The sequence below is a fragment of the Lepidochelys olivacea genome (assembly GCF_965140295.1).
Source record: "Lepidochelys olivacea isolate rLepOli2 genome assembly, chromosome: 14".
Lineage (NCBI taxonomy): Eukaryota > Metazoa > Chordata > Testudines > Cheloniidae > Lepidochelys > Lepidochelys olivacea.
In genome coordinates this window covers 4,198,897-4,215,152 of record NC_140424.1, presented here as the reverse complement: position 1 = coordinate 4,215,152, position 16,256 = coordinate 4,198,897, and the positions used below count along the sequence as shown (strand labels likewise).

At 48.2% G+C, this 16,256-nt stretch overlaps 1 protein-coding gene across 3 annotated transcripts in view; it reads right to left on the bottom strand.

Annotated features, from left to right (window-relative positions):
• The window catches only part of SLC39A11 (solute carrier family 39 member 11), a 268,095-nt gene that overhangs the window by 112,562 nt on the left and 139,277 nt on the right, over positions 1-16,256 (bottom strand). For 2 of the 3 annotated variants that reach the window (XM_084648003.1, XM_084648004.1), the window contains exon 6: positions 8,172-8,342. The exons of the other annotated variant lie outside the window; for it this stretch is intronic. In XM_084648003.1, the coding sequence (XP_084504129.1) occupies positions 8,172-8,342 (171 nt within the window). The remainder of the gene's footprint in view (positions 1-8,171; positions 8,343-16,256) is intronic. 3 annotated transcript variants of the gene reach the window in all.

Sequence of the window (16,256 nt, the reverse complement as noted above, 5' to 3'; positions counted from 1 at the left end):
TGTGTAAAGCGGGTAAGTTACACATCAGTAAATGGTTGCAAAGGGTTAGTATAAACCCCAGTCAGGGGTCTGGTACAGGAGCTGAGAGTGAGAAGTTTCATTAACTTAAACTCGCCAATATCCTCCGCTTAGCCACTTTCCCTCCTACCCTCCTCTTTTATGGCTGCGTGTGCAGATCACATCAGTCTAGATTCCCTTACAAGGATAGTTGCATGCTGGTAGCTGAATCTTAGTGTATGGCTGATGGTAGTACCTCAAGGCTCTAAGATCGGGGCCTCGCTGCGCTAGGCACTGTACAGACGCGGTAAATCGGACAGAGGAGGGAAACGGAGACGCAGAGATGAAGTGACACAGTGGCAGAGCTCAGACTAGAAGCTAAGTCTCCAGAGTCCAGTGCCCTATCTGCTAGACTGCCCCATCAGACTGACCAGGTGCCCTGATCCTATGCCCTTTCCCTACAGCACGCAGCATCGCTCCGAGCAATCAGGCAGGTGTCCTGAAGATGCTCCTCGGCGTGTTTTCAGTAAGCTACAGGAACGTCGTGCCACCCATTCCAGCAATGCGATCCACTCGCCGTTCCATTAGTTTGGTGCCATATTTACTGCTTTTTTTTTTTCCAGTTGCCCTCGGCAAAGTTTCTGAAAACTTTTTGCTTTATAAATCATTGACCACGTAGCTAGCCTTGCAGCCGCTACACTGACAACCAGGGAGGAAGCAGGGAAACAAGCCTGTAGATTTTCCAAGGCAACATTCTCCATAAAAAACAATGGACCAAAAGACCGATTGAATGAGAAAATTAAGCCACAATTGATCGGAAGCAAGTGCTCTGTAGCAGTGAATGCAAGACACCGGGGGCCTGAGTCTCCTCTGCTTTGCCCCTTCAGTAGCCTTTACATCCATGCAGAGTGACTGCAGTGTGGATGTAAATCTGGCCTCAAACCCAAATTCTCCACCTTCATCGCTGGGAGCTCTTTTACACCCACTTAGCACAGGTGTAAATCAGTACCCAATGTGCAGTGCAGAGACGAGTCACTCCCTGGGGGTCAGGGCTCCGGCGTCCCTGGCTCAGCTCTTCCAACAAACGAGGGGAATATTCACCTAGCAGGGGAGGTAAGAAACCTCGGCAAGGTGCTCGGAGATCCTTTGATGAAAGGCCCGACAGCAGCAGCAGCAGCAATTGACACGAACACATAAGTCTGCTACCACCCAACGAATGTGATTTAGCTACGTTCACACTGACAAAGATGGCCTGCCACAATTTCATGAACCAGATTGTGATAACGGGTGGTAGTATGAGGCTACTGCAGGCAATCCTACCCAGCAGCCACGCAGTTCATGCTCACTCCAGCCTCAACTTCTCCAGTTTGCAACAAATCCCAAGAAAAACCCAGCAGCTCCATCCAACAACCCAAGCTTCTGCACCGGGGCGCTCCCTGTAACACGCTACACGAAGCAAAGCGGCACCGCGCTGCAAGAGTGTGCGCTAATTAGGTCAGGCTTTCCACTGATAGGATTATAATTAAGGGGGAACATTACAGTGCTTACAAATCCCGCGCGGTGGAAAGAGGCCTCATCAAAGGTAACCTGCCGGAGACGCGACATGAGCACTGCTGAACAAGGCCAGGGGAGTACAATGCTTTGCAAGGGAAACCAAAGAACTTCAGTGACACTTGATTTTTAGTTCTTTATGTTTCCTTTTAAATGCCATGACATCAGGTCGGCACCCGAGGGAAATCCCCGTTCCAGGACAAGACAAAGATGGGGCAGATACGATGGTGATGGGCATGGTAGCTCTCTATAACCTTTCTCCCTAATCCTAATGGCCCCACCAGTTCCGCTTCCCTCCTCGAGGCCTTATCTTCACCTTGAGCAAGACTTCCCCCTCTTCCTACTCGCTCATCTGCGGCTGGCACCTTTGGTTTCTCCATGGCCCCCGCAACCCATGGCAACAGTGCAGAGACGTCGTCGTGGCAACTCCATAATAAACGTTGAGGCCCCAAAGGGCCACACAACCAAGAAATAAAACAGGGATGCTCTTTTGGAAACAGAAGGCCAGGTAAGTACAAACCCCCTCATCAGAGGGGTTTGCAACTGGCCTGCGAGTTACCAGCCCTAGAGGCTCCCAGTGCTATTGCTTCACGTCCTTAGACAGGGCATGCTGGGAAGCTGCCCAGGAGGCATGGTCCAGTGGCTAGGGCTTTGGACTAGGAGTCAGGAGACCTGGCTTCTATTCGCACCGCCAACGCTAACTGAGACTCTGGGCAAGTCACCTCGCCTCTCAATACCTCAGTTGCACAAACTGTGAAATGGAAATAACGCTTGTAGGGGGCTTCAATATCAGTGGACAGCACTAGACGGATGTTACGCTCATTCACTAAGGCTGGCCTGCCTATGCAATGCTAAGGGAAACACACAGGTCAACGAGAAAGGAAAGCGAGCCCCCACTCTTCTAAGAATGGAGCTCAGTCTAAACACTGCCCCACACGTCGATACTGAAACCCATTCAACTTCTGCCCCGACAAGGCCGTTTCCACCTCGCATGCTTTGCCAGCCTGTCCCCTGGAAGTTAGTGAAATCTGCAGGGGCTGCATCCAAGCTGGAGCGGTATGTATCCCTGTCTCGCATGCACTTGATGGCCTCAGGAAAAGCAGCCATGGGGAAGACCGTATTTGTGACCCAGGGAGCCTTGCAGCAGGAGATGAACAGAACTCACTTGCTGAGCTGTAACAGATACATTCACAGGGCACTGCTCTCCCACACCACCCTAAATGTTAAACTTTAATGCTGTGACCTTTAAGAAGTAGGAGATAATTTCTGAGGCTCAATAACTGCCCAAGGGGGGCTTTGTGCAGTGTCAGAACAAAAAAAGGTTACAACAGCCCCTTCGAAGAGCACACTCCAGCAACGGAGAGATTATGGTCATTAACCTATTGCTTTGGGTGACACTTTGTTCCTTCCTTTACAAAGGTTTGTTTCTTCAGTGACAGTCAAAATAATCCACAATTCCTTAGCACACGCTGAGCAGGATAGCAAGAGAGAAATGCATGCAGGCACCTATTCACGCCTGTGCCTCCCGGCAGCTTCAGCTGAGGGATAAAATCCAATTATGCTGTTTTCAACTCAATCGCTGGCAACCTTTATCTTTTGGCTTCTACTTAAAACTGTGGTCACCTTTAAAGCAGCTACCGCCCTATCTTCATGCTGTTCATGAGCACTCCACACAGCAATTAGTGCAACTGCTCATTATTATTTGTTTTGCAGTAATGCTTAGGAGCCCCAGTCCCAGAGCAGGTCTCCACTGTGGTAGGTGCTGTACAAGACATAGTACAATGACAGTCAGTTTCCCTTTCGGAGGGGAGGGGTTTGCAAATGCAAATGGTGACGTCTTTGCTTTAAACTAACCATTACCGGTGTTTTTCTTTTAAAAAAAATGTCACTATTCCGAGTGATCTTAATTTTGGTAGTAGCTTGCACTTAGTTTGGGGCACGGACAACCTTTTGGTTCTGTGTTTGCAAAGCACCTGCCACTACCAAATCCAGCACTGCAACTCCTAGGCACAGTACCACAAGCCAAATCATACATTTGAACAAAAGTCTGATTTGGAGGGATATGTGAATTTATGTCCCCTGGTTCTCCCAGACGGTAGAAGAGTCCATGTGGGAGGTCTGCTGCTCACCTGCTTTAATTAAAAGGGATTAAAATCAGTTTAATCTCCAACACAAAGCAAATGTTTTCTTTATTTTAAAAAACAACATTTTTTACAAATTCCTATTCAATTAAGATCCCACAGATTTTATTTGAGATCTCTGAAAGCACTGTCTGTAGTTTATTAGTCAGAGAACTCTCATAATTAAGACAAATTGTTTTCCTGTGCTGTAGTTTTATAGCTGTAAGCACAGATTTCAAGTTGTTACAACTCAGCAACTGAGTTTACCACGTATGGGATGTGCCAGATTGGAAGAAGCTGAATTAAAAACATCAGAAGGTGGAAACTGATTTTTTTTTTTTTTAAATCACAAACTACAAAAATTCCTGAGAAAGACAGAGAAAAGCCACTCAAGGAACCATGAACAGATTTTCCTAATTTGGGAGACCAGTCAGGATTTGCTTGCATACAGGGAAAGTTACACACAACTCATTTTACAGACACGAGTCTCACTGACTCAATCAAGTGGAGTTTTCTGGTGGAGATTCAGGCGTACAGAATTGGCCTAACTCTGCTCCCACTGAATTCAATGGTAAAACTCTCCCTGAAGGCAACGTATTGTGTCAGCACTTCTGAAAATTCATATGACCAACTCTCATGAGTTTATCCCAAGTCTCACGGTATTTGGCATTAAAGCCACTCCTAAAGCCACCCATGGCTGAAATCACTCTTATTAACTAAGAATCCCAGCTTTAATTTAAAAAGTGTTTAATTTAAAGAGAAGAGCTTGAAAATGTGAACCCCAAATGCCCCAACAGAAGAGAACAACTAAAAGAACCTCATCTTTATAGTTTTTTGCATCTCATGATAAAAATACGTGAAGTGAAGACTCCTATAAAGAAGATACATCAGGTACAGCTGTTCGCCCTCTTTTCTCGCACAAGAGAGCAAGGGGGCACGCAACAAGAAGCAGCAAATTCAAAACAGATGAAGGAAGGAAACACGCTTTCACAAAAGGCAGAACCAGCCTGTGGAACTCATTGCCACAAGGGATCATTTAGGCGAAGATTTTAACAAAAAAAGACAGGAGTGTTAATTGGGTAATTATCAGAGTATTAAAAAACCCCAAACCAAGAGTTTTTGAATGGAATATGGGCATCAATCAATTTAGATATCAAGTCACGAGGCCTAAGGGCATAAACTGATCAGGAGACGTTCCAATAACTTACTCCTGGGGGAATTACGCAGAATTTATGTCCCCCGCAGATTTCTTTACTTCCCCACAGAAAAATGACTTTTTGACAGGGAATCCACAAGAGCGGTCATGCGACCCTCCCCAGCAGTATGTTTCAGGTGCCTAGGGCAGCCATCAGAGGGGTAAATCACTGTGGGGCAGGAGGCGGGACTGGGGAAGACCCAGCTGGTGGCTCCTACCCTGCACCAGGCTCAGCTGATAGTCCCAGCTGGGCAGGATGGGACTTCTTCGTTCCCTGCACGGCACCTGGGGCCGGGTCAGACCCAACCCCCAGATTTCTCCCCTGGCTGCAAGAATCTCTGCAAACTCCCCCTGCCCCCAGCTTCCTGCACCCATTGCTTCTCAGCTGCAGGGGGTGGGGTCCCTGTACAGGGAGCTGCTCCCCCATCCACCCAACCCCCATGCATCCAGACCCCCTCATACTCAGACCCTCCTGCCGAGCCTCGCCGCCCCGCACTCAGAACAGCCCCCGACGAGCCCCACTTCCCCCTGCACCTGGACCACCCCGACAAGCCACCCGCACCTGGATCCCCACCCCACCGAGCCCCAACCAGCTGCACCTAGATCCCCACTCCACTAATCCCCACTCCCCCAGCATCTGGACCCTCACCCACTGAGCTCACCACCCCAGACCCCTCAGCTGAGCTCTATCCCCCTACACCCAGACACCCCCTCCCCGCTGTGTCCCCAACCACCTTCACCTGGACCCCCCTGCAGAGTCCCATTACCGTTGCATCCAGAACCCCCCAACAAGCTCCCACACTGAGCCGCCCGCACCCAGATTGCCCCACACAAAACCCTTTCGACCCCACCTGCAGAATTTTAAAATATTGTACGCAGAATTTTAAAATTTTCTTGGCACAGAATGCCCTCAGGAGTAATAACTGCCGACTGCTGAGTTTCTTGCATCTTCCTCTAAAACAGCTGACAGACCACTGGGCTAGATGGATTATTCCACTGACCCACCCAGGCAATTCCTGTATTCCTATCCCAGATCGAAAGGCTCAGCATGCTGAATTTACTACTTGCCTTCATCCACCCTCTGGTTTGTTCACACTGTAAAATAAATACTCTGCGCAATATGTCACTATAGCCAGTGCTAAACAATGAGATATAGCACACATAGGTTGGATTTGTGGCACCTGGGAGAATTTTAAATCAGAGATTCTTGGCTTTTGCAAGTTTAAAGCATCAACCCTAATGCTGCATTAGATGACATTTTATTTGCAGTTAATCTTGTATTTGCTCACTGGCCACTCAGTGATACAAGCCTGCACAAGCTTTCAAGCGGTTTCAATTAATCTAGAGCAGGTTTTCACAGGCGCATGATAAAAACCCCGGAATTTTTCCTACACCTGCAGCTTAGCACTGATGCAGCTACACCATGGTTGACACTTGCTGAAAAACAGGTACTAATTTTGCTAATACAGACAAGGCCATCATAGTCCTGGGATGCACAATTAATTAGCGTTAGCAAAGCACTTTAAGATCATCCAACAAAAGGTGAAGCGGAGATATTATCATGCACCCTCTTTGGGATCACAGAAAGCCTAGTTAAGTGAATGCCTCCACCAAGAGGCAGTAGATGGAGAAATGAAGGACAGTGAAAAATGATTACAAGCTGAAATGAAACAACTGATTTCAACGAGACAAGCAAGCAACAGAAGGATGGAAAGAATGCAGTTTTTGAAATTCATGAGCAGAAAGCGCACACACACACCAACCCACGGCTACTACCTCCAGCTTCATATTTCTACAATTTTTTTGGCATTTGGCTCCTGACTGTCCTTGAAGTGGATACAAGAGCTGTGATCAAAGCCACATAATTCTGAGCCTTTTCACATGAGTCAACAGAACAGAGAAGCATCCAATAACAAAATTTAAAATTACAGTTCTGCCACAGCAGCAAGAAGCTACCCTTAAAATCAAAAAGCACACACACCAGAACAAGGAAACTTCCAGAGTTTCAGTTCTGATGGGAAGAGTGTCTTTTGTGTTTAGTATGCGGTAGCAGCTACCCTGCCACAGAGTGATACAGTCATCATGTTTTGGAATCCTGCTTTCTCAAGCGAGCACAGAGAATCCAGCATTTCAGTCTCCCCAAAGGCAAAGCTATGTAGATCAGCTTCCTTCTATCCCTCCATAACACAGGTTACACACGTAAATCAAATAAGAGCTCTTCTAACAAGGAAAAGAGATAGAAAGGGGAGGAAAAAGAGCACGCAAGGAAAGCAGACAAAGCGTTATCCTGTCTTACCCCCAGCATAACAAAGAATTACAAAGCAACTAAGTGTTGTCAGCTCTCACAATGTTAATGCCAGTCCTGTGATATCAGTTTTTCTTAAAGCCCCAGCTCCTGGATTCATGTGATTGTGAGAATCTCAGCTTTTTTTTAATTAACCAAAAAGAAAATGTTTCTGTCCCTCATGGTTACAGAGCAAAGCTTGAAAATGCAACCCCTATCAGCACAAAGACCAGCAGACAAATAAAAAGCCAAACAGTCATTATTTTTAAGACCTCATGATTTTTAACTCTTGTGATTTGGGGGGATGGAGGAGGGGAGTCTGATATGATTTTTAAACACTTGGGGCTGGCAGTAGGGGGAGACCCAGGGAATTTAGAACACAGTGCAGAGTCAGGAGGCATTCTCCCGAAACTGCCACCTGCTAATGTATGTTGGTGATTCAGCCTTTACAGGACTGAATAACATGAACACAGACAAGCAAGACCAGCTGTAGTAGATTTAATCAAAAAGGTGCCCAGATGCTACTGTGATGGGAGCCATCTGCAATAATCAAACAGCTATAAAAAACAAAGCAGCCATTCCAAAATCCTTGATGTGGTGGCATCAACTAGGCTATGCCTCTCATCCAACCGAGGAAATGACATCTTCAAGAACAGGCCACTGCAAGTGACAAGGTGGGTAAAATAGTATCTTTTATTGGACCAACATCTGTTGATGGAAGGGACAATCTTTTGAGCTTCACAGAGCTCTTCCTTAGGTCTGGAAAAGGTAATCAGAGTGTCTAAGCTACATAAAAGGTAGGACAGATTGTTAAGCCCAAGAGGGTCGCACAGAAGGTATGATAAACACTCTGGTTACCTTCTCCAGAGCGGAAGAAGAGCTCTATGAAGCTTGACAGCTTGTCCTTTCCACCAACAGAAATTGGTCCAATAAAAGATATCACCTCGCTCACCTCATCTCTATCAGCTCCGGGGACCAACACGGCTACACCCACCCTGCAACTGAAAGCAGACAAGGTGCTGACCTGGAATGTTATGTATCGTTACAGCTAGAATGAGCAGCATAATTCGCCTCCAACTGCTACTTCCTGGGGTCAACGCGCTGTCTCCAGAAGTCTGAGATGCAGATGGGACTTCTGACTGGCTGGCTCCAACGCCCTTCCGCCTCTGATAGGGCTCCCCGTTTTCACCTCTGTCTGAGGGGGAAAAGAGAAATTGACTCGAGATCAGTTCGGAAGGGAGCAGGCTCATGCTGGGAACCATTTGCCCCACCCACAACCAAAAAACCGGCAGGAAAGATGCTGATCATCTGCAGCCTGGAGAAGGTCAAGCCTCCCTCAGCGTTCCACATCCGATGAAGTGGGCTGTAGCCCACGAAAGCTTATGCTCTAATAGATGTGTTAGTCTCTAAGGTGCCACAAGACCTCCTTTTCTTTGTACGGTATTATAGAAGCTGTTTTGAGACTAACTTGATGAATCTACGTATTGAAATAACCATCGGTTTTGAGGATTGTCTGCCCCATTCTTTGCAGTTTGCCCTGATTGAGCTCCCCAGGACCCCAGTCACACAGGGTCTCAAAAAGAACCAGCCCATTTCAAGCCCCCATGCACAAGACCTGCCTCCTGGGAATCACAGGACTGGAAGGGACCTCGAGAGGTCATCTAGTCCAGTCCCCTGCACCCATGGCAGGACTAAGGATTATCTAGAGCAGGGGTTGGCAACCTATGGCACGCGGGCCAAACACGGCACGCGAGCCAATTTTTAATGGCTCGCTGCTGTCTGCCGGACCCGGGCAGACAGCAGCGGGCCATTAAAAATCCTGCCCGGCCTGCCCTTTTCTGCCCCCCCCCCCACCGCCCTCTCCTTGCAGGGCAGGCAAGCTTCCCCCTCCCCACACCTGTTCCCCCAGCGGGCCGGATACCTGCCCCTCCTCCTTTCCCTCCCTGTGGCTGATCAGCTGAGGGCCCTTGCTAGGGAGGGGAAGAGGTAAAAGCAGAGCTGCACCGTGCTCTCTGCTCCGGGGACCTTGGGGAAGGGGGTGGAATCAGGGCATAACCCCTCCAGCCCCCTGCCGTGAGCCGCTCAGGGCAGGGGGCTGGAGCACCCCCACGACTCCAGCCCACACCCCCAGCCCTCTGCCCTGACCCCTGCACACACCCCCATACCCCAGCCCTCTGCTCTGATCCCTGAACTCTCCTCACACACACCCAGACCTCTGCCCTTACTCCTGCACCCCCCCACACACACCCCAGCCCCCTGCCCTGACCCCTGCACCCCCTCTCCCGACCCCAGCCCTGACTCCGGCACCCCCCACACATACCCAGCCCTCCCAGCCCACTGCCCTGACTCCTGCACCCCCCTCAAATACCCAGCCCCCCCACACCCCATGCCCTGACTCTTACACCCCCCCACATCCCCACTCCCACCCTGAGCACCAAACGGGAGCTCCTGCACACACACACACACACACACCCCGTCATTCCCACCTGCACCCCTCGCACCAAATGGGAGCTGCCCAGGTAAGCGCTTCACACCCAAACCTCCTGCCCCAACCCTGAGCCCCCTCCCTCATTCTAGCTCCTAGCCAGACCCTGCACCCCAACCCCCAGCCTGCTCCTTCACCCCAAGGCCTGCTCTCAGCACACTCCCACCCTCATCTCAGTGCAGAGAGAGGAAGAGAAGGGCTAGAACCAGGGAGAAGGTAGATACCCACTCTATGTGGACAGGGCTGGGACTCCAGACTGGCAGCGGGCTGAGCGGGGCCGGCAGCCGGGACCCTGGTTGGCAGGAGCTGGCGGACAGAACCCCAGACCGGCAGCAAGCTGAGCCGCTCAGCCCACTGACAGTCTGGGGTCCCAGCCGCTGACCCCGCTCAGCCCACTGCCAGTCTCGAGTTCTGGCCGCCGGCCCCTTGCCAGCTGGGGTCCCGGCCACAGGCCCCGCTCAGCCCGCTGCCAGCCTAGGTGAACGGAACCCCAGGCCGGCAACCAGCTGAGCAGGCCGGCGGCGTAAGATCAGCATTTTAATTTAATTTTAAATGAAGCTTCTTAAACATTTTGAAAACCTTGTTTACATACGACAATAGTTTAGTTATATAATATAGAGACTTATAGAGAGAGACCTTCTAAAAACGTTAAAATGCATTACTGGTGCGCAAAACCTTAAATTAAAGTGAACAAACGAAGACTCGGCACACCACTTCTAAAAGGCTGCCGACCCCTGATCTAGACCATCCCTGACAGGTGTTTGTCTAACCTGCTCTTAAAAATCTCCAGTGATGGAGATTCCACAACCTCCCGAGGCAATTTATTCCAGGGCTTAGCCACCCTGACAGCCAGGAAGTTTGTCCTAATGTCCAAGCTAAACCTCCCTTGCTGCAATTTAAGCCCATTGCTTCTTGTCCTCGCCTCAGAGGTTAAGAAGAACAATTCTTCTCCCTCCTTCTTGTAACCAACCTTTTATGTACTTGAAAACTGTTATGTCCCCTCTCAGTCTTCTCTTTTCCATCTGTTGCTGAAGGAAGGCACCATTGTATTCAGTTATGTTTTCATTCCCAGGTTTGGAACATGTCACTGCCTATAGTCAGGGGCTGCTCCCGACCACCTTCAAAAGACTTGCCTCATTTTCATCTGCTAACATGTTTCCTGTTAAGCCAAGACTCTCAGACTCTCCCCAACCCAGGTTCCCAGCAGGACATTAACTGGCACCAGGCTCTACTTTGGCCAGCATTTTAAAAGCCCGTCAGTAAACTCCACGCATCAGGGCTGTGAAAGGACAGAATAAGCAATGGCCTGCACTATAATCAAGACCACTCAGAGAGAGTCTCTCTCTGTTCATCTTCAGTTTGAAAAGGCGAGAAGCAGCCAAGAAATTACATGGGCAGAAATTCCTGAACCTCACACAAGCAACAGCTGCTGCTTTGCACTAAAAAAGATTTGACATTTTAGATGCACTTAACTCTCCCCCTCCCCCGACCTCAGAATTTTAATGGCAAACAAACAAGTGCAAGAAGTCATCTGAAATTGTTCTGATTGAATGTCACTTGCTTCCCATGCCATTTCTAGGCAGGATAATGCTCATCTATCGCCTTGCACGTTGCAAAGCATGGATTTTCAATGCCAATTAAGAATCTTTGCATAAAAGTGCTCATGCAGATTGACATCCAAGGTCACCAGAGGAAAGGGGGTGTGTGTGTGGTCATTTTATAATTCACCTCATGCCATCTATAATGGGGGGGGGGGAGGAAAAGCGCTTAAAAGCATTCTGAGGAGAGTCTCAACAGCAACAAAAAATACTGTCGGGATTAAATTTTCAACACCAAAGAATCAGCACATTTTAGGGATCAGAAAAACAACAGGAAAGCTGGAAACAAAAATCAGACGCCATGTGACCAGCCAGTTCTTCATGGATGTCAGCATGGCAACCACCACAATGTACCACGCTCCTGGGGTATATCTGACTGATGTTACCCAGCTCAGCAAACTTATCTGCTCACAGATACTTGCACTTCTCTTTTAAAGCAACATCTGCAGCCACGATGGCTGTCACAATACTAGCAAATAATACACAGGACCAGACACCCGGTCAGCCCAAAACTCGAGCCAAACCAACAGTTTGTGCTAACATTTGCTTGCAGGATTTCATTCCTGTCCAAGGATAAACAGAACTTTATTTGTCAGTGGGAAAGGAAAGCCAAGTGAGTGATGCAGACCCGATAGCGGGGATTAAAAACCCGAGAGTGGCTTTTTTGATGTATAGCCAGTGCCCGGGCTTAGTTTGTTTATTTGCTTTTAACCGGGTAGCTCTTGCTTGTGTTTTTCAATAAGTTAGTCCTTGGGCTATGGAGCTTCCTACTCAAACATTCAAAATCTGGGACTGCGTAGAACTTGAAAGGTGGAGTAGATGATCGCAAACAGGAATGAGAGGGAGGGCCAATTCTGCCCCATCTTCTGACCAGCTAAATAATCACCAGGCGTTACAATAAACTACGAATGTGGTTGAAGACTCCAAACGTGAATGGAATCTTCTGAGCCTTCACCCAGACCTGTAATGCCCACAAGAGCATCACTTAATTGCAGAATGGCCACGGTTCAGTATTATCTATCCCCCAGCCATGACAGCATTGTGTCCCCATAGGATATTTTTCTGTACTTTGCCCAGCCTAATTCCAAAATTTCCAAGCTCTGGGGCTCTCTGTCTCCCATGGGAGATTATTCCACAGCCCAACAGATATGCCAAGAAAATTTTCAGCCCAAACATCCCCTCTCTAGTCCATTGAATGCTTCCTTCCTTATGCACCATGTTTATCCTTTTCAGGTAATGCCCCTCTTCGGCCTCCTGCCTTCTACCACCACTCGAGATGTTCAACACTATGGGCCATTGCCAGGGCACAGGGGACAAACAACTCTTCAGAGAAGATGGCAGAAAGAGAGAGCGCCACGTGTATGGGGAGAGGGCTGAAGCTTTCTGGGGCTGCAGTTTAATAGGTGCTAATGGTGTGGACAGTGTGCCCGAGAAGGGAATACAGCAGGGGTACCAGAGAGTTTGGGCATATGAAGGACCAGTGGTAATATCAAGCCCTGTAGCTGAAGATGAAGACGTGCTGGACCTCACTCACCTGGGCTGCAGTTGGTGTTCAGAGAAGCGATGCACACTGTTTTCTCGCTGGTGAGCGTTTAGCTCTTTCGGGGTCTTTGATGTTCTCTATTTATTTTAAGACTGAGCTGCACAAGAGCAGATGCGCACACTCTGCAGAGAGATGAGGGAGCTCAACTTCGGCTTTTAAGAGAGACTGCGCCCGGCTTCCCACTGGGTGGAGCTATACAAATGTACACTAGCTGAAGTTCTGGACTTTCACCCGCCTTTTCTATGTAGGCTGGTTCTAAGATATCCGTTGTGCTCATGCCTCTAGTATTCTCCTTTTGCAAACGTTCTCCTGTAAGATCAGACATTTTGCATGATGGTTTACCTCTTTGATCTACAGTGAAATTTCATTCCTAAAATTCAATGGGGGGTAGGTGCCCAATTTTCTCAGACGTCTTTGAAAATTTCAGCCACGCTCTCTCCTCTCTACCGCTCAATTTGGAAAATGGGCATAACATCCCTGTGCTGCAGATATTGTGAGGATTCACCCATTAATGCCAGAAAAGGGCTCGGCAAGAGAATACCCTCGTCTGATACAACTGCTTCCCCTCTGATCAATTCAACAACTAATCCAACCGCTGCATTGGGCCTTTTCTAGTGCATGGATTTTCCTCGTTGGCCGAGGTGAGACATTTCCACCATCTCGCATAAAAGATGCAAATATCAGCTGGGGAGCAGAGCAACTCTAACGAATATTCAGAAGACAATCTGTTGCCTAAGGATTTGGAGTCAAAGCACTTACTTGGTACCCAGATGTGTTGGCAAGCTCATCAAGCAGACAGTGGGCTCAATTTTCCACCAGTGCTCATGTTTCTCAAGCAGTTTAACCTTCTCAGATGTCCAGGTTGTACAGCTGTTGGGCCACCGATTGGGTAGCAAGCCAGTTGCCAAAGTCTAATTACGTGCTTAGAGGGGCTGGTTTAGTTTTAACCTCACCCTTCATCCATTTTACCTTATTCTGACAGTAACAGAATCAGATTATGCAAACGCTACAAGTGAAGCATAACTGCAACGCAGAGCATTAGTGTTGCTTGGGGCATGCGATAAAGTGTATCTATAGCAACCCTTTCGGATATTCCTCTCTGCATGTGAGCGTACGATAAATGCAGATTCCAGTATCATTGTTGCTCCTTTTTTTTTTAAAACCCAGATCAAAAAACACTAACACACACACACACACACCCCTAACTTGTAACAACGCAATGTTACCTTGGAGGCTCTTTCATCTCTTATAGAACCATTTCATCTCCTATTGTGTATCGATGGGCGCTACATACAGAGAGAATACAGAGAGAGGAAGAGCGTGATGATTGCATCACTAAATGTTCCTGAATATATATATATTTTAAGCTTCATGATGCAACCTGCCCTTAACCCTCACTTAGTGTTTCTGATCTTTGGACACTGATTAAAATGTACGATGGGCCAAGAGGCTGATCACAGGACTGGGAGCCCAATATCTCTGCCACAATTTCCCCTATCTCTAAAGCAGCAATGGTAGTCATCTCCTGGGGTATGGAGAAGGTTAATCATTGCTAGCAGACAGAGCACAATATGAGCATAACATATTCGTATGCCTGATAAAGGACTTAGGAGCACATTCCACTGACTTATTTCACAGATCCCACAGTGCATTACACAGATGGGAAAATATCATTCATTAACCCCATATTACAAAAGGAAAAATGAGGTACACAAAGGCTAAAGGACTTGCCCAAGGGCATGTGGTGAGTCAGTGGCAACGCTGACAAGAGAACCCAAGTCTGCAGATACTCAGCCTGGTGTCCTAGCTCATTCAGAGTTATTAAGGTCAGAAGGGACCACTGTGGTCATCTAGTCCAACCTCCTGCATGACACAGGCCAGAGAATCTCACCCAGTAATCACTGCATTGAGCTTACAACTTCGATTTGAGCTAGGGCATAAAAAAACCACAGTCTCAGAGCCTGGGTCAGCTGGCTCAGGCTATGGGGCTAAAAACAGCAGTGTAGACATTCAGGCTCAGGCTGCAGCCTGGGCTCTGAGACCCCACAAGAGGGGAGGGTCTGAGGGTATGTCTACATTGCAATTAAAAACCCATGGCTGGCCCCTGCCAGCTGCCTCAAGCTAAGGGGCTGTTTAATTGCAGTGTAGATGTCTGGGCTAGGCTGGAGCCTGGGCACCAGGGTCCTGCGAGGTCCGAGGGTTCCAGAACCCAGGCTCCAGCATGAGCCTGAATGTCTAGTTCATTCTAGACTGAGATGTCCCTTAGCCAGAAACAACTGGCCCGCGCTGGGTTCGAGTGTCTAATTACAGAGTCCACACCTTCAGGGTCCAGACTCCAGCCAGACCATCTACACTGCCAGAACATCGAGCCTGCAAGCCCAAGTTAGCTGACCCAGGCCAGCCACAGCCATTCTGCTGGTCTTTTGTTGCCGTGTAGCCATACCTCCAGACTTGGGCAGTCTTCAAATAATGGAGACTCCACCAAGTTCCCAAGTAAATCGTCCCAGCCATTAATCATCCTCACTGTTAAAGATGTGTGCCTTATTTCTCCTCTGAATTCGTCTAGTTTCAGCTTCCGCTCACTGCATCTACCTTGGGTTTTTTCTGCTAGATTAAAGAACTGCCTCCTATCAGAAATCTCTTCCCCATTTGATACCTGTAGACCATGATCAAGTCACCTCTTAACCTCCCTTTGAATACTAAACAGAATGAGATCCTTAAATCTCTCACTATAAGGCGTATCTTCTCGACCTGGTAGCTCTTTTCTGAACCCTTTCCAAGTTGTCCACAGCCTTTTTGAAGTGTGGACACCAGCACTAGGCACAGGATATCCAGTAATCACTTCACTAATGCTGAGTCAATTCTGTGGTAAGATGAGGCCCTGAAACATAAACCCTTGTATCAGAGGCCTGGTACAAACCTAAGGCCTGAACTAAAGGAATGGTCAAGACTTTGCCAACATAAAGCCAAGTTAAGCTGTGAGCCAGAGGCAGGCTCTGCCCACAGAAGCTGACAAGAAGGAGGCTGATGTTGCAATTATACACATACCTAACAGGTACTAAGCACTAGTAAGATAAACATGTGCCAGGATGGTACCAGAACAGTCCAGGACTAGCACATTCCACACAGCTAACAAGGAACAGGCTGACCCATCCTAAAGACAGGGTCAAAGGAATAACACGATGGATAGAGTTGTTTTGTTCAAGGTGAGCGGCGGCAACCTAACACGTAGAGGGGTTGCACCTCTGTATGTCAGGACCAACATGTAACTTGTTGGTACTTGTGTATAAAAGGGTACCCCTGAAGAGCTGTTTTAGTCTGGCCTAGGGGGCAGTGGAGAGTCCCGTCACTGACTGAGCCGGTCCATTGTCGGGGGCACATGTTCGTAATATGTCCTGTAGAGTCTGCAGGGAACTATTACTGTTACTATTACTATTACTGGCTTCGTTTGCCAATAAACCTGGCTGGGTGGCCTTCGTCCCT